The 22,400-nt window shown below is 37.5% G+C and overlaps 1 protein-coding gene across 5 annotated transcripts in view; it reads right to left on the reverse strand.

Annotated features, from left to right (window-relative positions):
* COMMD10 (COMM domain containing 10) overlaps positions 1-22,400 on the reverse strand; it is a 110,200-nt gene that overhangs the window by 6,381 nt on the left and 81,419 nt on the right. Inside the window, exon 6 of one of the 5 annotated variants that reach the window (XM_065045362.1) lies at positions 2-21,167. The exons of the other annotated variants lie outside the window; for them this stretch is intronic. Within the exon in view, the coding sequence (XP_064901434.1) occupies positions 21,093-21,167 (75 nt within the window). The 3' untranslated portion in view covers positions 2-21,092. Of the gene's footprint in view, position 1; positions 21,168-22,400 lie in introns of those variants that run through there. 5 annotated transcript variants of the gene reach the window in all.

Raw genomic sequence — 22,400 nt, forward strand, 5'->3', positions numbered from 1 at the left:
AAAAAAAAAAAACAAACAAAAAACAACAAAACAACAATAAGCATATATTTTTTTTCTTATTCATTCTAATAATTCAGAACGTGAAATTAAGCTATGTGAAAGATAATGGTTGCAACAGTTAGTTTTCCTTCCGTTCACTAGAAAGTCTCTCACATACGCATATTTCATTTCAGTGAAGAATTCAAGTCTACATCTATTCTCCTGCTGCGAAGAATAATAATAATAAAATATTCTATGAAAATGATTTTGTTACCCTATTTTTAAGTCAGATAAAAATGAAAGATTACATTCATCTTACTAAGGAGTTTGTCTAAGATCTGGTAAATACCATTACACAATGACAAAGTCAGTAGTGTACTTGATTGAATTTGCACAGCTATTAATGTACTGCACCAGCACAGAGCTAATATTTCCATTCATTAATCTAACAGTTATGATCTTAGCACGCTGACACTGCTACAGGCATCTACACACAGATTCAGCCTAAGTTAACAACACAACAGCTTTAAAGCACTGTTTAAACACTAAAAAAGCAAAATTAACATAACTGATGGAAACGACTGTGGATAAAACAGATGGCAGTAATAATCCTCTGTACACATGTGCTGATGGTCTGTGGAGATGGGGTTAAATTAAAATTTCTGTCCTGCTTAACTCGCTTGCAAGAAACAGGTAGTTTAACGCCTGCTACTTTCAATCACAGTGCAGATCCATCCAGACTGTTTCCGGCCCTATTTCTTCTACTTTGTCACGTCACTTCTTTCAAAACACATTCCTAACTATAGCTGTTGCTGTTAAGACTTTCCGAGGCTTGGAGGCATTTCTGCCGACAACACCTGCATTTCCACAAACACTAACAAGGCTCTGTGGAAAGCAAATCTGCAGACACCTCTACTCACAAAATATTATCAGATGAAATAATGTAGACACAATAATTTTGTTTAACTGGTACCAATTTCATGCACCACTAAAACAAGTAGAAAAGCACTTATTTATCAATTCAGCTTAAATGAGCAAGGATACTTTCGCATACAGACAAGGCTATGGGTCAAATTCTGTGTACTCTCATACCAATGCAAGTCTCGATTTAAGTCAATGCTGCTAAATTTGGCAAACCAAATGCCCAAGAGTAGCAGAAGCCCTGGGAACTCAGGATAGGTACTGCCTGGTGCCTCCTCCTCAAAAGGAGCTGTAAGACACAGGAAAGGGATAAAATGACTGGGGCCAGCCTGTCTGGTGCAATTCCTCCTCCTCGCGCTGCAAAAAGAAGGATCCTTTCCAACAATTTCAGGGGGGCTACAAAAGCCTAGAAAAGGACCAGTGATTTGCATGAAAGACCAATCTTCCCCTCTGGGAAAGAACAATGCAATTCTGGGAATCGTATGCTGAATACGAAATAAAACTACCAGGACAGCAGTTCTCTTTGCCATGACTCCAGCTGATCCTCCCTCCAAAGGGCATAATGCTGTGACAGGGAAGTAAAAGCATTTTTAAAGGCTTTCTAACAGTTAAGAAACAAAGAGAAAGCAAACAAGTGTTTTTTTTCAGAAAAGAAAGTGGGTAGAGAAAAGAAGATACATTAACAGCAAATGGATCTACCATTTCAGCTGGATGTTTGCTTGGCATTTGCCATTCCAGAAGAATTTTCCTGTGTGAATGGAAGCGAAACTGAAAAAAAGAGTAGGTTCTGAATAAAAGGAAGATACCATATATCTTAGAGTTTATCAGTCAGAACGAATAGTCAGGGTCACCTCTTGCATGGTTTCTCGCAGAAGAGTCTGCTGGGTTTCGATACAGCGGCTTTGCAGAGAGGGGCAGTGGGTGTGTGACACCTCCAGCCACCAGATCAAATAACTCTCAGCTCTGTCTCTTTCAAGATGGGCATCTTCTCGTACCGTTTCAGATGAGCAAAAAAGATCAACTTCTCGTATAAATACAAACTGGATCATCATAAAATATAAACTGGAAAGCTTGTCTTTCCTATATTCCCCTAACTACAGCAATTACTGTAAGTTATAAGACAGGGTATGCAAATGAAAAAATAATAGTGTGATCTTTTAAATTCAGGTTCTTTTTATACTAAAAAAAAAAAAAAAAAAAAGATCACTATTCTTTATGAACAGGCTGAGTTGTCTCTTCCCATTATTATTTAATAATCATAGTCTGATAACGAAGCTAAAATTTATGTTGCATTGTGGCATGCAAATGTCTGTGGAGATCTGAAAGAAATGAGGCCTTGCCAGGCTGTGTTTCTGATCTGGGGGTGGGGGTGTCAATGGGAAAAAGGATATAACAATCTTTAATGAAATATGCTGTTTATGTGCGCTTAACTCTCTGCTAAAACAGAACTGCTTCTGTGTGTAAAAACCTGGTACATCTACTACACCCCTTCAGCAGAGAGCAGTGTCACAAAAAGCCATGCAGAAGTGTGGCACCAGTCAAAAATGTTATTTTTACAATATTAACTTCCTCACTAGCATGAGTCCCTTGAGGTAGGTGCCAAACAATCACTGTCATGCCATCAGGAGATTCTACATACACCACAAAACCATCATATTGTAACTAGGTCCCTACAAGAAAAAGCTACATCAGAGCTGAGATATCCATTATTCACTTATTTGCTTTATTCTGTGTGAACACAAATAACTAATTAATGCAACATGTCAAATGGATAGGTTACCATCCACTTCTTTAATTACTCAGTAAAGTACTATTAAAAATGACTGTATAGATAGACTATTGCTAAAGCCCTCAGAGCAGGCAAATTCTTAATCTATGTTGTGGAATTGTGCTCAGAAAAGATTCAAAATTACAAATGGCAATAATTTTTCAACCATAACTAAAACACAGGATTAAAAAAACCACCACTTTCAGCTTACTGATCTAATTAACTGTCACTGTGTGCAGATAAGAGTCTCAGCCTACTTACGAAAGTGCAGCTAAGCTGCGTTCTTTTATCTACACATACAGGTTTTCAGATGTTGTCTCTGACCTAGTATGTGTTTCCCAGAACGTAAATAAGAAAACAGTAATCTGCTGGATGTCTAACTCCTTTCTTTCTTCTATCATCATACTCTTTTCCTCTTCCCTGATAAATTTCCTCCCATTCCTCACCTTCTCTCTACTCTTTCCCTCATTCCTGGCATCTCATTTTCACTTTGCTGTTATCATATTCCTGTGAAAGAGAACTAAACAGAGCTACCAGAAAACTAAAATGAATTTATTCCCATAGTCACAGTCACTCTAACTCTTTTCTCTCATTACATTCCAAACTTTGTCACTGTTGCAGTAAAAGTTCCAGCTTCTGCTTTTAAGAGCTTTAGCCTTGAGTGCAACAGCTTCATAGCGTCAGAGAAACATCGTCAAAGACGTTATTCCTATGAAGACAAAGAAATATCTCAAATACTAAATATTCATTCTTCAGGAAGCTTTGAAAATATGGAGAGAGGCTTTTGGTGTGATTCAGTGCCCATGAAGAGTGGCAGGGACGGCACTGGCCTGACAACGCTCAATAGGCACAGCTGAACATGCGATGAGCAGCATCACCAGTTAAATAAAGTTGCCAGCAAGTTCAATGTGCTCGTCTGCTGTTAAACATGACAGAGAATTGCATTTGCCACTGGAAAAGTCTGTGTGAATTGCAGGTGCTGCCCAAGACAAATCTTTACATCACTCTGAATCCAGTACAAGGAATAAGGTAGTAATTTTTCTGAAACATATGGTTTAACGTATTTGGCCACATATCACTACTGAATATATTTTTAAGTGTTAAAATTAAATTTTAGTGTCATTTTGCCACCATAGATCTAGATGGAATCTGATTTCATTCTACCTCTTCTCTCAATTGTATCAATTGTATCTTCTCTCAAATTGTATCAATTTCCCATTTAGAGCCTCCTGAGAATGTCTGTGAAATTCTAATAAGTTTAACTGATTAGGATTGTTTTCTCCCCTTACCTATCTTTTCATTTATTGTCTGGTATCATTTTAAAAGACGTAACAACTTCATCAGTCTCTAAAACAGCTGTTCAAAACCAAATTTTCTTGGGCAAGGGGCAAGGAGGACACAGAGAGGCGAGAAGGGAAAGCAAAACAAAGATAAAGATTTCCTGCTCCCAGTCAAGAATAACATGCTATCCTACCCAAAGCAGCCATTCTGAATGTATGGCTAAATCTAAAAAATAGACACAGTCATTTAATATACACTTAGCTTATAACAACCAGCAAATAATCAGGCAAATTTTTAGCTTAACTTGATCCTCAGCACAGAAAGGACGAAGACACAACTAAACAAGATGTAAAAGACTTTCCAATTTCCCATTGCCTGAGCTAACAATTTATTTTAAACATGAATACTTTCTTGCTGTAAAATGTTACTGTGGAAACCATGCAAAAAATACATCTCCTTAAAATACTTCAGAAAGCAGAGGCAAATTCCTGGTTATAATAAAAGGATTTTTTTTTTCCTTAATCCAATGCTCTAGATACTTCTGTTTTAACATACTACTGCAAAAGCCTTCACTACTAATGACAGTTTTGCAACCTTATGTATTGCCCAGCTGTATTACACACATTTAACTCCCCACCCCGAGCATAAGCATAGAGCAAGGTACTAGGAGTTATAAATAAAAGACAAACTTCTGGTTTTAAATCTGAATACGAAAAATTTACATTGCTGTAATAGTTCTCAACTGCAAAGCTGTAACTACTTTACAACATTGCAAAATAAATGCCAAGTATTCTGAAGCAAACAGATGGGGGGACAGGCTGGTTTGTATAACTAAATGTCTACTGATAATGACTGAGCGCATGTAAAAAATTACAGTGTATTCAGCAAAGTTTGTTAATAGTAACTAGCTGAGGCAACACATATCCCAGTCTCCACATTCTAATATAACCTCTAATACTATCTTGAGCCACATCTCAGGTATGTTTAAGACAAGAATATTTTCATATTTGCATTCCATTCCCCTATTTATTTCTGTTAGATAGCCTTAAAATCTCAGATATAATGGAAGGATATGGATAATTCAACTAATCAGTTCTGAGCCAAATTCAGATGCATTCCTAAGCACAGTTAGCTCTGACCCTACCAGTGTCTGTTCTATACCAGTTCAGGCTTCCTTTAAATTTCCCTGAACCCCGCAGAACTGTGCATCTGCTTAGGCACTTACAGATCAGACGAGGGTTATAAGTTCTGTCTCACAGTATTTATCAGCAAGTTTAAGCTGCTTGGTCAAAAAGATGAATTATGGTGTGGTAAGAAAAGCAGATGCGTTAAAACAGACTAGTATCGCTTAAAAGCACACCTGTTCCTTAACTCTCTGCACATAAGACACATCAATTAAGACTCCTTTATATTATAGCAGTAGATGGATATAACTCAGCTAAGGCATTCAGCAGAGCACAGGGAGTTAAATACCGACATATATTCCTAATTACACTTCTTTCACATCATCAGATAATGTGACCTTCAAACTTCATTCTTCTTCCAAGCTTATTTCCATCTGCAATATCAAATTATTTTTGTAGAGGAAAAAAAATCATGCTGAATAACATGCATTTTCAAGTCTCAGTGTGCAACTGCTATAAACCAGCACATCTTTCATGCTAACCCCCTTTTTTCCCAATCGATATGTTAACATTTAGTTTGTACTTGTACTGCATTCTTCCTTTCAAAGTTGCATTTCTTTTTCATTTAAGCTTAAGAATTTCAAATACCCTGCAGTATCTAGGGAGATCAAAATCAGCAGCATACTAAAGATGAATTTCCCTCCCTTTGCAATGTATTCGTAAGCTCCCTACCCAAAGCTCTGTGTTGATTCTCGAGATCTAATCAACGTGTTACTGGAAATTGATGGTTTGGAGATACACACAGATAATTTTACTCCAGCAGATACAGGATCATCTAAGCACATTTTCATGGAAAGTGCATAGAATAAACTCATTGCCCAGTCTAATCGTGAGCCAACAGACCCTGTAGACATTTGGAGACCTGCAGAAGACCTGACACACTTCCAAACAGCAACAATAAGTGCCAGTCATTTCCATTTTCACTCCTCCTGTTCTCTTGCACCCTCATGAAAATATCCATTACTGTCTGGACAAACTGGTGCAAAGCTACAGACAAGAAATGGGACACAACTACTAGAAAGACCACATAGGCTAGGAAGATCACAGATCATTAGGGGCAGACAGGACCCTTTCTTCACAGCAGGGGAGAAAAATGTTTTTAAAACTGAGACAATTATCTGGAAACAAAGAACTGCAGTTTTCACCTCAGCATACCCAGTCAGAGTAAATACCATCTTGCTAAAGAAAAGGGAAACAGCAAAGTGTTTTTCCCAACAGCTGCTCCCACAGAGGGTTCCTTTGCCCTGAATGTACTAGGAATTTACATTCCTATAAATAACATCGTCAGGTTCGTAGGACTATTAATGATACTTTAGCATGGAAAACCTCTCAAAACCAAAACTCTAGAGTTGTAGGGTTGTCACTTCTGTGCAAAGCTTATGTTAAGTACACTTTTACAAAAACATCACAGTGAACAAACACACTTTTTGGTGAAATAGCTGGTAAACATGTATCGGTGCATGCCTATCACAAGAAATATTTAAAAGCAGGTCTTTTCTACTGATACCTCCCTGTGTGTTCCACATATGGAAAACAGGTCATAGAAGATCTACTAAAAGGCTGACTTGTTTCTACGCTTGTTTTATATTTTGTATATACCTCCACAAGTCCTTCCTTTCTTTGAAGATAACTCCACACAGCACAAGTCCATTATACATTTCTCACTAGTCTCCGTACGGGATCAGCCATTAACAGCATAAAGCATCCATCCACACAAACGTGTCAGTGTGATTTCAGGATTCACTTGGAAAACATGTTGGTATAATTCTCAAATACAGTATCCAGTAAAAAATATGTTTGAAAATTGTTAGTTTCCTTCACTAATAGACCACCACACAACTACTAAGGCTACCACTGACTGAACTAAGGAACACAGGTCCTAATGACAACTTTCCTACTTCATCTCCCACCTAATTTTGCGAACTATACTGTAATCCTAATACTGTAAAAAGCTCTCTGAAGAAGCAACCTCACTAAAAATTTAAAACAAATATCCGCTTTCTTCCTATTAAATGTCACTGTTTGAAGTATGGAAAAAAGTCTCTGGGAAAGCACGCCCACACTAATTGTTGCATATTGCTTACACAGTGTGCAGTCTGTAACTATCAGAACATAACTCTCTTCTTTTAGACAGAACTCTACTTTGATGGCTGAATAATTTTATTCCAGAGAAGAAATTAAATTTTCTGATCCTTCAAGTTTTTATGCATCTTATTTGGCATAGAAATTCTAATATTAAAAAAAAAAAAAAAAGTTAATGAATACTGCAAGCAAAAACAGAGAGTTACAACTCTGTGTTTCATTTATTTCCACTGGGACTATCATTTAAGTCTTCAAACACCATGGAGAGCAGTAAATTCACATTTCTATTCCAAAGATATCTCACATCAAGACTGACACAGTAGTCTTACAGTCACCTTGAATGATAAGGAGTTCACATTTCTTCTTATGCTTGCACCCACAGAGAACTACTGCTGAAGAGAGAGAGCCCAGCAATAGGCATGTTGGCTCCAGAAATGCTGTCAGGTTTTTCTGACCTCATATGTTCACCAAATTCAATCACAATCGAGTAAGTTTTTTACAAACTACACACGAAAATTGTCACGTAGCACAGTTATGAAGTATTTCCATCCTTGTACTCAGAAAAAAATCCAATTCTAGTAAGCTAACAGAACTGAGCATAAATATTAAGTGCAATGCTAGCCTAGCATCATCATCTTTTGAAAACAATATCATGGACTCAAATGGCAAACACTACAGCTCAGTAAGTATCTCAGGACGGTGAAGTTCAGCCCTGCAGCATAGAAGTCAGACTGACATAGATTTGCATGTAGATATCCAATGGTCATCACCTCCTACAGCAAGGAAAGCACCTCAACAACATGGCCAGTGGGTTTCAGAGACCTTCCCACACAGTTTGCTTTTAGCTGACATGATTCACATGGATTTACAAATCCTTTATGTTCAAATCAGATACACATTCAGTGTTGGGTCTGAAGAAAGCTGGACTTCGAGAAAGCTCAAATTGTGATCCAAAGTGCTCAGGAAGCCACCTCAGCTAAAAGCCAAACAAAACCTCCTGTGTCCAGGGGAAGAAACTTGGCTTATTGTCATCTGCATCCACATCTAGAGCAACTGCTCCGACAGGAATTTGATGTAGTGCAGTCATGCAGATGATGAACGCTTTAGATGAATGGAGGAAGCTGGCATCTTTTTGCAGCTTCTGAGCCTACCTGGTTCAAAAAGATACTGCAACAATTCATTGTTTTACCACCAAAGGCCTCTCTTTACCGCCAGAAAACCTGAAAGCATCTATTGTTTCTACTGAGGCAGAAGAAAAGAGGCTGGATAAAAGACAGCAGCTTCTAAGGAAGCTCAGATCCATGTGAAATCAATGTAAATGACGTGAAGATACCCTTTCAAAAAAATCTGCTTAAATATTTACAAAATGTCAAGATTAGATAATTTGTAAATTAGTTCTTTTGTTTGGGATGGGTCACTCAGCGTATTACCAATTTGGATTTTGTTAAGCAGACAAGCAAAGATAAAATGTTTGAGTTTCTTTCTGTGCTAAAAGGGTGTTAGTGGCTATCAGCAAGCATATCTCTGATCTCCAGCAGGCAAATCACTCCAGCAGACAGCAACTGGGTGCTTGCACACAAATCTCAGTGCTGAAAGAAGCTGGAAAGCCATGGGGGAGTGAGGGATGTTAAACTATCCATCTAGTTCCCAGCAGGATCAAAGACAGAGCTCTCAGGGAGTAAGATTGTTTGTAAAGTAATGTATATTGTCTTCCTCTTCTTTTTTTTTTCTTTAATTAGGAAGTCACTGCTTGTTTTTATTGTACTCTACGAAATATAACAGATGTACAGCTTTTGCAACAATACTCACAATTCACAAACAAATGCCAGATTCACAAGCAAACTCCTAGCCAGTACCTCTTCCTCACCAGAAGCAATTCAGCAAGGCCTTGAACCCGAGCTACCCATCTGGATGAAGGACACACTGATGTCAGAGTGTGATTAAAAAGGTATTGCCACCCTCACACAAGCAAACACCAACATTTCTCTGGCAACAGGGCACACTGCGAAACTGGAAGAGGTCTTTAAAAGCAAAGTTTCTCAAATTAGAAACAAAAAGCTTTTCCAACAATTAAAAAAAAAAAAAAAAAGAAGACTAGCTGGTCTTTTCTGATTGTGACTGTACAAAATTCAGAGGAACACATAAACAACTCCTTATTGTGAAGCAATTCAACAACTTTTCTTTCTCAGTTTGTCGCTAAAGGTTACACATGTTCTGATGAGTTAAAAATTCAGCTATTTTTTTATTTTAGACAATCTAATTTCAGTGATCTTCTTTGTTACTTTTCCCGAAAAGCTATTAAAAACTTGATGCAGTGGTGTGAATTCTCACAGCTTACAAAGAAAACTGGACAGGCTGCTAAGGACAGAAAGTACTACAACTGTTGTGTGTTTCACATAAAATGAAGATGAAATCAAACCACTCAGCCACAGTTTCCTTCAAAGCCAGAATATGAATATAAGCATGTAGGTAATACCTCCTCAGGGATGAAAATCCCCCACTTTCAGCTAACGTAAGCAATTTGAAAGAGGGTATAAAATCCCTTTTTACTTTCTTCAAGTCTGTGTCCTACTGAATTACAGTTCATACAGGTTGCTTTAAAAGAGAGTGAGCAATGTGAAGGAATACAGAAGCAGATTTGGATTACTCTGCAGGTGGCTGGAGTACAATGCTGTATTCAGGCTGGCTGCAATGTTTTCAGTGAGTATCAAAAGCATGAGACTTTTTGTTTTTTTCTCAAAATGAGTGTGTTTAGCTCCAAAATAATTACATTTTTTTTCTTTCAAGACAGCATGATGCAAAACTGAAATGGCAAAGCAAGGAACAAAAACTGATATTATATGGTGTAATCTTTTCCTAAAGACAGAAATGAAATTAATATTTAAACTATGCTTAATGTCTTTTAGATTTTTTCCTTTTAAACACACACATTCAACAAAGGGAAAAAGGGAAAAATAAGGTGTTACAGGTCAGTTTGAAAACACTACTTTGGCTGTATGAACTTTTTTATAAACTGATATTTAAACTTATGTTTAAGATACTAAGTTACTTCTTCCAAAAACATACTGAAAGCTCATGATTTGTTTACTGTCTTGTCTACACTGATTATAACACAGACTAAAAGTGTAATATTAGATTTTAGATTTAGATTTAGATTTAGATTTTCAGTCTAAGATAGTATCTAAACTACCTGTGTCCAGATTTTTCTTACACCTCCTCTTATTTATGGAGAGAATGCTAAGAATATATTTGCTGACTACCAAAGGTTTTATATTTAATGACCAAAAAAAGGAAATTATTTTAAATATTTTATCTTGAAATAATATTTCTATGTTAGTATGGAAAGGAATTTAACACAACCTTTGTCCTCCTTTTAGTCATGAGAAGGTTTTCAACATGCATACTGTTCCCCACATTCTTATCTCTAAATTGGAGGGATATGGATTTGATGGATGGAGTGGGAGATGGGTAAGGAATTGGCTGGATGGCAACATCCAAAGAGTTACAACCAATGGCTCAGTGTCCAAGTGGATATCAGTAACGAGTGGTGTCCCTCAAGGCTCCACACTAGAACCAGTACTATTTAATATCTTCATTATTGTCTTCAATGAGGACACAAAAAGTGGAACTGAGTGCACTCTTTGCAAGTTTGAGTGGTGCAGCTGACACATCTGAGGGGCAGGATGCCACCCAGAGGGACCTTGTCAACCTTGAGGAGAGGGCCCATGCGAACCTCCTGAGGTTCAACAAGGCCAAGTGCAAGGTCCTGCAACTGGGTCGCGGCAACCCTCAGTATCAATACAGGATGTGGGATGAATGGGGGGTCCAGAGAAGGAGGTTGGAGGGGGTCCAGAGGAGGCCACAAAAATGATCAGAGGGCTGGAACAGCTGTGCTGTGAGAACAGACTAGGACAGCTGGCGTTGTTCAGCCTGGAGAAGAGAAGGCTCTAGGGACACCTTATTGTGGCCTTTCAGTATTTAAAGAAGGCCGATAAGAAAGATGGAGATTTTTTTTTTACCAGGGCCTGCAGGTGGCAGGACAAGAGTTTTAAACTAAAAGAGGGTAGATGTACATTCAACACAAGGAAGGTACTTTTTTTTTTAAATGAAGGTTGTGAGACACTGGCATAGGCTGCCCAGAGAAGTTGTGGATAGCCCATCACTGGAAGTGTTCAAGGTCAGGTTGGATAGGGCTTTGAACAATGCAATCTAGTGACAGATGTCCCTGCCCACAGCAGGGTGGTTGGACTAGGTGATCTTCAAAGTCACCTTCCAACCCAAACCATTCCAGGGATCAAACATATATGTCTTCTTAACATGGGACATTATTTTACAGACATTTTAATACTTGTACTATATACACTTCAATACTTGTACTACAACATTCAGACAAATGAGAATGATTCTAGTTAATACTGAAATAGCTTGACTCTCAATACATCCAAACGCAAAACACTTCAATTTCCTTGTCTTAAGACATAAGTAATGAGGTGATGCTAAAGGGAACAATGAAGAAGAGTGATATGCAGGTATGGTAGGTTTAAAAAAAAATTTATTTCTAGCCTGACATAATGACACATGCAGTATTACACAAATAAATGCAGTTTTACATACAACATTGAGTTTAGTTTAAACAGAGAAAGAATAATATGATGGTGAAGAATACTACCAGGGATAGTAGCTGCTTTCCCACTGGCTAAATGGGGGCCTTTACATGAGGCTTTCCTTTACACAACAGAAACATTTTCCAATTTCAGGGAAAACTTAAACTATTTTGAACCCCCTGTATGTTCTCTCATATTCTGGGTTATTGTACCCCTTTAGGGTATGACTGTCCAGTTAGTACCACAGCAGTGCTCTGGTTGCATTCAATGTCTAAAACTCTGCACTGACCAGCAGAAAAACGAACTGGGAGAACAAATGATTGACAGATGAACTGATGAATCAGAAGGATACCTGATTAACCTGGTCAGGTACTTGGCTGAGGCCCCAGGGTGACAGCAGTCTTATGAAAAAGCATATTAAGAGTATCTGTGCTCTTCTACTGGTGAGTGACAGGATTAAAAGTTGAACACACACTACAGGGAGATGCCGTTGGATTCCAGGCGTGAGAAAAGTTTTGTGCCTGCTGAAAAGAGAGTAATTCCACAGCCCTGCACACAGGAATGAATTACCAAAATTACAAACCACTTGTTTTAATGAGAACAAATGGTCCAATATGCTTGGGACCATTATTTTAACAGGATTAAAGCACTACTGTGTAGGAGAATCAATTCTATTTGGATTGTTTTGTTTATCTTGAAGATAAACAGATTAACTTGTCTGCAGCCACAAACTAGTCAGAACTCTGGTGTTCAGGCAAAGTCAGTATGGGATCAGAGGGGCTCTAAGAAATATGTAGATCCAACAGTTAATTTGACAGTTGGCAATCCAGGTCTCAAATTGCTAAATGCAATACTTCCCCCTCCCCTGACCCCCCTTGTTTTTGGGGGGTGGGGTGTGTGTTTGTTTGTTTATACTTTTTGTTTGTTTGGGGTTTTTTGTTTTGTTTTAGTTTGTTTTTTTTATGATTTTTTGTTTTTAATTGGTGGCATTAGTTTTGCTAAAGTTGAAGTCTATAGAGGTATTAAAATCTAAAATGTCACAACGCAGCCTGAGCATGCAAGAGGAATAGACCACATCTCCGTATCGGCAAGAACGTTGGTAAATAAACAAAGAGAGTTTCTATGATTGAACTGAAATGTTTCTCCAGTAATTGTTTATGTTTTCTGAGTGTTTAAAGTATTAAAATGTGAAAGTAAAAACTGTAAAAACCGCAGACCATTCAACAACAACCGCTCTTGGTACAGCAATGAATGAAAACTTTCCAATACTAAAGATCCAGAAAGAATTTCCATTCCTTTTTTCTTTGGAAACTAAAACTTCTCCTTCTGAAGTTCTGAGTAGATCCTTCAATAGTTCTACATGCACAACAAGAGACTTCTTGTCTTAAAACATAACCCATTGTAAGAGGAAGATAAGAGAGCATTTACCTCCATTAGCAAGAACACAGCCTTTAGGCAGAGTGAAGTGATTCTCCTCTGCTTGGCACTCGTGAGGCTTCACCGGAGACACTGCATCCAGTCCTGCACACCCCCAGTACACGACAGACGTTAAGAAACTGGGGGGATTCCAAAACTGGGGGGATTCCACCATTATCTGGGTGGTTATCATCTGGGTGCACCACACAGAAGACATGCTAGGAGAAGCTGGTTTGCTAAGTTTGAAACAAGGTTAAGAATGGGGAATCTAATGGCATCCTATCTGTAACAGTTTCAGCACTAAATTGTACCTCTATGATAAGTGATTTTAGTCCCTCTTGCTAGAGACTACTGATCGCATCTGTTTAGAGAGCCCACCTCATAACAATGAATGATATTTGGTAATAAATAATAACCATCCCTTAGCTGAAGAGTTGATATGGAATACAACTTCAATCTTCCCATGTAGAATCAATTTTTCTGACTATTTTTTCACAGGAAGTCAACCCAAACGAAATCCCTAGAAGCTAGCAATCACACCTTTCAGATGGCCGCTGTTCTTCACTCTTAGAAGATATGGAACTGGATGTACAAGTCATTTCAATAGATAGTGGCTGATCAGCAGTAAAAGTTGCCAGAAGAATTATCTAGATAACTTGGTAGAAGGCCAGTAAAATCCACAAGGCTGCTGAATGGTCAGTCTTGGGATCCAAAGACATTGCTGACCTCTTGCTTGTCTACCACCACCAGTTCAAATGTGCTGCAATTGGAGTCTGATTCATGATTTTTAAACAAAGAAAAAGTATTCCAACACAATCTAAAATAGCTCTGAAACTTGAAAAAAGAGTATAAAAGATCCATGAATAGCAAGATAGGACTGAACATCCAAACGGGCTAGATCTCTTGGATAAAAAATTGCTGCTCTTAGTCAGTTACACCTCTAGATGCTGCCATTCAGACTATCACTTAGCCATAGGGCTCTCAGTGTAGAATCAAACCAGTAAGGTCAGATAATACAAGGTACTAGATTCACTTCAACTGTTAAAATGTGTTTAGCAGAAAGTCAATAGGTTAATTTTGCATTAGTGGCTGCATAGCCCATTGTCTCAGAATAAAGACAGCGTTAAAACACAAAGCTGGCATAAACTCTGTATTAGTGGCATATATTCCAGATAATGTGACAGAACGGCAATCATGTACCCAACATTACAATTCTTCTGTGAGCAATTGGGTAGTGCAGAGATACAGTATTAATGATTGTGAAATCACGCCTAGACGCCATGGCGTAAACTTAATTCTGAAACCATGGCATTAGACTTAATTTCTTCTCTGGGTACTGACTGGCTGTGAATTGAACAGAAAATGCTATTTACAGGACAGTATGTGGCAATATTTCCAAGCAAACAAGAGATGGAAGAAGTGAAGACAGATATCAAAATGGGGCTGTAAATTACATTGCTGAAAGCTCTTACGCAAAAGCTCCCTGTAATATTTCACCACTGTGAAGCCACAGCACAAGGAATCTCATAGGGCAGGATTCATATGATAATAATAATGGTTACTAGAAAATGCTGCATTTTCTACACTTGTGTTTAATGCGGCATGGCATCACCTCCTTAATAGCTGCATTTTCTTATACAACGCATTTTGCTAACACTGTGTTCACAGAACCCAAAACACATCAAACACTGACAGAGCCACACTGAAAACCTAGACAAACTAATGAAATTTTAAGACAACTTACATTGGTTACGTCATAAAAGACCAGCATCCCACTGCATCCCACTCCCAAATCCTCTCCAGCTGAATGACTACAGTTGAAAGAGTAAAATAATGCAAGAATTCTAAAACAGAGTATAGCTTTGTCACAGACCCTGTTTTCCACCATGGCCACAGTGGTTTAAATATGCAATGGCTTCATAGCCTAGAAAATGTGCAATATCAATGGTAGCTGAGGATTACAAAGTAAGTTAATGCAGATCAATGCAGAAATGAACACAGAACCTGGAAAAGACTCAGGCTCAAGAGCCTGCAGTAGCAGCTACTGTCCAGCCCTGCCATCGCTCTGCATCTGAGGAGCCAGGAGGAAAAAACAATCCTCCTTTCGCCATCCCTGTAATGCCCAATTACGTGACACCTTGGCTTCGATAACAGCCTTTCCCCCTCCGTGTCTAAACTACTACATTGGCAGCTGTGTGAATGAGGTAGGGGCTCTCAGTCATAACTCATAAAAAACAGTTTGCATGTTCTGTTGGTCTGAACACCACTTAAGCGGAGAGAAACAAAATACTCCCCCATCTCATAGCCAAGGCAGACTCCTGGTACAGGAGACACATGCTGATCTTCCCTACGCATGTTTGAAGAGCAGAGCATGAAGAGAAGGGTGGTCTAGTTACGTTCTGCAAAACAACAATGTATAATACAGGAAAGACCAAACAGAGACCTTTCTTACAGCAAGAAAAGCTTATTGCTCTCCCTATTGCAAGGGACTGACAACAGCAGATACCACCAGCAGATTTTTTTCTACTGCTAAAAAGGAATTTTGCTGGACTATGGTCATAGACCAACATAAAGTCCATGTATTAAAACAATACACCCACAACCAGCTTATTTCTACTGAACAAGGATTTGACCTGAGCAGTTCATTAGTACCATACAGAATTTTAAAAAATATATATTTTTTCTTTTTTTTTCAAAAAGTTAAATACAGATGTTATGTTTTTAGCGATAAAAACTTTCTGCTCCATTAGTGCAATAATTTTATTTAATACTTTCAGCTAAGTAAACAATTTTTAAGAATCTACAGATCTTCCATTCACTTAATAGTAAAGTCTCAAAGAATTCCAAACAGTTTTGCCAGCATAACTATTTTTCATTGAACACTTTATTGTTGAGCTTTTTTGTAACTGCTTTTCAGTGAATTGCAGTCAACTTCCTACTGAGTGTTCAAATTTCCTTCTTTTCTGGTCCCCTGTCAGGAAGCCTACTCATGTTGTATCAGAAATGGCTCCTTGCACACTACTGTAATGAAGAAAATCTAATATCAAAGGAAAAAACGTCACAAAACCTGTGGGTAAATATCAAGTGTATATATGCAGCATTCGGTATTTAAAATATTGTATTCTGTCCTTTAAAACTTCTTTTTTTTCCCCCAAATCAAGCTCTTTTGAATAACAGGGAAGAAAAAGGCACGTGAAATTAAGTAAACTGATTTTACAGTTTTGTTTTTAACAAAAATGAAACATGTTCATGGGCATATACATTTTATGTACATGCTCCCCAACAAAAGAATTTTATTATGGTTAAGACATATTTAAGTGGACGAAAGGGAGGAATGGAGCAGGGGAAAAGTAAGAGCTTTCAATGTATGCATAGAATTAATCCTACATCAGCACAGATTAAAGGAGCTAAAGTGGTAAATGTAAGTCTATAAAAACGTTTATATTCATGCTTTCCAGCATCCCAGAGAATTTACCCAATATATACCACCTTTGTTGGCAGGTTTGTGCGTCATCTACAGCACAGCACCAGACCAGACTGGCTACATACCCTAACGCTACCTCGATACATTCATCCAACCACAGTCGGGATGTTCAGTTTTCTGTTCTGCTGAAAGATGAAATGGCTTGCAAATGCTTCTGCTGATTTAATTTTCCTCTTGATCCTCAACACCGAAAGCTCAAGTTTTAAAAGTGGCACTTCTGAAAAAGCTTAGGAGACTGTAAGAGTGCTAACTTGCCTCATGCGTAATTTCGTAGTGGCAATTTATATTTTTTTCATTAGGAATGAAGTGCAGATTTGTATAAACGAGTGGTAAATTCAGTTCCCTCATGTTGCAGTGCAGAGCAGTAACAGCTTGACTCTTGAGATATTTTTCTTCACTTCAGTCCAAGTTTGGACATGCTTTGCATGAGAGATTATTTGAATTGCTATACTACCTAGGTTCTGCTTTCACACTCCAACAGAACGTGTACAAACCACACAAAGTCATGTTTCCTTGTGGCCCTCTACATATACTTCTAAAAAAATACAGGCCTACAATATAAAAATGTTTCTATCAAAGAATTAGAAGTCTGAAATCTCATTTGAAAATTACTCATTTTTCAAAAAATCCAATTAATTAACAAACAGGTTTCAGGCAAATCCATCTGTCCATTCCAAAAGACACTTAATAACATTGCCCATCATATTAAATCTTACGCAGCCACAGAAATACTGACACTTAATTCAGTAATGTACCATCTTGCTAGAGGGGAAATGCAGAGTACCTCTTCTGTAAACTCTACTAAAAATGTATGAGACTTTTTTTTTAATTTTGGAAAAATTATTTTTTTTAATCCATAAACCTTAAATGTCACACACGTTAAAAACCAACATGCATTCTAAACAAAGCAGGTCAGAACCATGCAGCATATATTAATAACAATGGCGCTATTAGAATAGAATCAGAATGCCAGTCTTAACGCGAGTAGGTCACGTATCTGTACAGCGAGCTGACTGACAATATTAATTTTCTCAATATGCACACATTTTATCCCAAACTACTTCTGGTGGCAGCTGAGATGCACGTATTTTATGCCACCATGACAAAACAAGTAAGTTTGTTTGCAGGTATATATTTCAAACACTTTGGGATTGCTGTCAAAGGTCGCTGAAACTGCCTCCTGAAATTGGGTGTCTGGCCTTCAGAAGTCATCAACCATTAATTCATTTTTAACAAATCTAACTACAGTATGGAAAGAACCCTTGCACGAGTGTCTGTTTAACTGACAAAATAAACTCGGAAACACAATCTTTGTCATTACAATTTTTGCTTAGTGTTGAAGTAATAGACCCAATCGCCCCTTCAGTTTAATGCTACCACAAAACACAAAACCTGACAAATTTTCAAGGAAGTCACACAATGGATGAAACACCAGTAATTACAGAGTAAAGATCTGGAATGAGAAAGGCAGCAGAAATGAGCAGGCAAACCTTCCCTTATGAAATAATAAACTGTACAATTAAAACAATAATCTCATTTTCAGATTTCTCCAGTTTCACTGCGAACACTCTGAAATCAATGACTTAAGAAGAAGCAGTGTATGTGCAATGCCACCAAACGCACCCCAAGGCTCCCAGAGGATTTCTTGAGCCTCATATGGGTTTATCTGTCTAATAACACTCAACAGACCCCTATTCACAAGCTTGTCCCTTCTTCCCTTAAACCCATGTTACAAGGTTTGCACTCACACTTTTGGGCAAGGCTTTCCAAAGAACTTCTCATGTGAGTGTACCAGCACTTCAGCTTCAACTAAAAAAAAACAGATCCTGATACACCATCTCCCTTTATCAAGTTAGTATGAGTCAATGACAGTTGTATTGCTAATCTCAGTAAATGCCTTCTCTCCATCTGTTAATTGTCATGCTATTGTCAAATTGTGGGGAATAAATTAAGATATTAGTTAAAGGTTATACTATTTCTTATCCACTCTGCTTTAGCAAGGCGTATTTTATAATGCAATAACAAGGGATTTGCGTTAACTGACAAAGCACCTTATCTATCAGTTCAGTTTTTCCCCACCGTTAGTCCAGCTTCTTCTTACTGCAGAACCCATTTTTCTTCTACACATAGAACTCACGATTTGGGAGCCTTTTATTTCCTTTCAGAAAATAGAAGATTCTTAACTGCAGGAGTAGGTTAAACATCACTTTAGAATGGGAATGAACTTTAGAACAGCAAGATTTCCTGCTTTTTAGTTGTAATCAATATACAATTACTAAAAGTATTAATTGTGTGGATTTTGATTTTTTTTTTCCCTATCAAAGTGAGTACTCCATCTCTAGATAGGAGAATGTTCTTCCTTCCTCAGGCAAAACCCCTATGTAAGGTTATCACTTCAAGGCCATGTGGTTAGCCTCTTACTTCATAAAAATATAGCCTGTTGCTTTCCTGTAGAAACCTCCCAGCAACCTGCTACAAAAAACTGGATTCTGCCTAAACACGTCTAAATATGCTTCAGAAGTTTGTATGTCTTTAGATAACCGCATGTTAGCAATGTGAAAAGGATTTCCACCCCGACAAACCTGGTAATGACTTGAAATAGTTGCCAATTGTTTATCAGCGGATGTTAAAAGAACAGCGGATTTCTGTGCATAAACAAGTGGTTAGAGCTGCACAATTCAGAACAGTTCAGCTGACATATTTTTACCCACAGAAAGTAAAATGAGTAATGTGAGTAAACCTCTCAAAACCATGAATAGACTTTTTGGTACAAGGTAGATGTTACCTTCTGATAATGGCTGAGTCATCTCTAATTATTACAAAGTTGATACACTACCACACAGTACTGTCACCTAGCCACCCCAAAGCTGAATGTGCTCAGATTGTACTTCTTTTCTCTACCAAAACTTTTTAGAGAAATTTTTCGATAATAAAGCCACAACTTCTCTGAATTTAACAAGTAAATTCATATTTATTGAAAGCAAATTAAAAGTATTTAATCCAAAACATTTATATCACACAGAGCATTAATACCTATTAAATTTCCTTATGCTTTTAACACAGTCAAGGACACTTTATTACTGGGTTGGGGATTTTTTACTGGTATTGGTTGGTTGGTTGTTTCTGGACCTTAGCATCTAAAATTCTATCTAAAGGGCAAATGAGTAGACTATTTAAATTTCTTAATCTTAGTTGGCGTCTATAGTAAGCTAAACAAGAATATTTAATTGTTCATATATGTTAACTTCTAAATCCAGATTTATTTACTAAGGTTGTATCTTTTCCTCATCACAAGAAATGTGATGTGTACCATGAAGGCTCTGTAAAAATTCTATTCAAGAAGAAATATTTTCATTGCCTTTAACAGAACCCTGTGATTTTAGTCTGCAATTGTATTAACATCACTCCAGCTAAGATCACACCAACTAACACTGAACTATTTTAATAAAGGCATATACTTGACTTATGTCCACTTTTTTTAATAGAAATAAACAATTGGCAAGATTGGTATTTTCCTAATATGAAAAAAAAAAAGAATACTATAAAACCATAATTTGCTGTAATGATTTAGGAATCTTAAGCCATAAAATAACACTCAATGTATAAGTTTAATGTTCTGCAGGAAAGCACACCATGTGTGACACGAGACGAAAGAGACACAAAATAAGAAAAAAAGTCTAGAAGATACAGGGATATAGGGAAATATTTAAGACGCTGAAAGCGATTTTCTCTCCCTGAGTATCTGTCACAGCATTTGCAGAAACAGCATCTATACTTATGCAATTGTTAATGTTAGCATAACAGTCCTCTACATTTATTCTCGCTCATGCCTGTTACGCTTATAAAATTCAACACAAGGGCAGCACAGTTCTAGTTGAAGATCTTGCTGTGCCTTCTCAGCTGCCTGTGCAACCATCTCAAACACAGACTCCACAGAAAATCTTCGCTCTTCATTTAGCAAACTTTTATTCATTGACAGCTTTGTTTTTTCCTTCTTGTCTTTGCAGTAATGAAGAAAACAAAGAACTTGCTGAATGCACATATTGCCTTAGTCCTTGTGTACAGAAGTGGTTTAGTATTTGGTAACTCTGCAAATTTAGTGGCATTTGTGTAATACAAAACAGCTCAGTGTTTGGACAGCTTATGATTTCATAGTGCATCTGCAGAGTTCATGCATAATACATACGTTTCTGAGATTCATTGAAATAAAAGGAACTGAACAAACAGCAATCTGTGATGATGACATGGACGTCATCTTAGTTGGAAAATTTAGTGCTCCCTCAAAAGTGAAATAAGTAAATTTACCAATGCACTGAATATCACTTCAGAATTATATTGCAATAGCTAGTTTGAATATTTAGAAAGTCCAGCCCTCATGGAGAATTCTCATGCAGAGAAATACTATATTTAGTCTTCTGTATCATCAAGCAAGAAGTTGTGCAGAGTACCTAGAAAGAGAATAAGGAGTACTGAACACTTTGTGTTTAACACTTCATCACTGGTGTAATCTTCTACCACTAAAACTTGCATTCTGTATACAGCAAATGTAGATAAAAGTGACAGGTGTAAAGGCAGAAATCAAAAGTAACTAATGATTTAGATGCTTGAAGATGGTTTACATCAGCTCTTTTACACTGCAGGATTCCTTAAGTTTCTTACTGAGCATAAATACAACAGGAGTTCAAATACTACTGAGAGAGAAAGCTGTCAGGGTAAAAGAACACTGGAATGAAAACAAGTGGACATAAATTACCCAAATATTCAGGTCAAACTCAAATGAAGGTTCCTAAACACGGTGACAGAGAAGCCTGGAAGAATCTTCCCATCAAATAATGGGGCCAAAAATCTGAACTAATTTTATAATGAAGATCACGGAATGTATTAAGGAGCTATATGACATAGCAACCTAAAGAAAGGAAGGAAATGGTAGCAAAAGGTTATAACTTTTAGTTACAGGTTCTAAAATTCTCATCCAAAGAGTGATGCAGCGAAAATCAGAAGTCACTCCTAAGCACTATATCACTGGATATATAAGAACAGAGCAACTTTCAGAAGCATTAGACAATATCAGTTTCTCAAAGCACTCTAAATACTAACCCACATTAAAAATAAGCCAAAAGTCCATTGTATATTGACAGCTAAGGTCAGCAACTGCCGCAAACCCTAACTGAATCTTAAAAAATGAAGCTCAAGAGTTCACAAGGAAGCAGCCTCCCAGTACTTTGCTCTCTGTGAACAGTTTGCAGCGTTGCTGATAATATTGCCCAACACAACACAACACAACACAACGCTTTCAGTTCCACATCCAACACATCAGAAATAGCCACATGTTCCTTAACTTTTTCAAACCTACAAAATCTCAGAAGGAGCTTTGTACTGTTGTGAGGCAACAGAATAGTATATCAGATTGCCACACAGTCCATTTGTTTTTTGTGCTTTAGTATTTGTGACAGCTGGTAAGATAAAACCCACTCTGCCCAGACTCTCAGTTCAGTGTAGTATCTCTGAGATTACTGGGTACTCTAACCAACATCTCTCCTACACCTAATTTCCTATCAAACATCGTAAACCATGTTAGACTCAGTGATGTCAGAAATAGCTTCAGGGAATATTGTATGTTGTCACTGTGAAACAGGCACAGCAGGTTACTTCAGAGTAATCTCTTCCATTAAATTTTTAAG

Source organism: Columba livia, chromosome Z, assembly GCF_036013475.1.
Source record: "Columba livia isolate bColLiv1 breed racing homer chromosome Z, bColLiv1.pat.W.v2, whole genome shotgun sequence".
In the NCBI taxonomy this organism is placed as follows: domain Eukaryota; kingdom Metazoa; phylum Chordata; class Aves; order Columbiformes; family Columbidae; genus Columba; species Columba livia.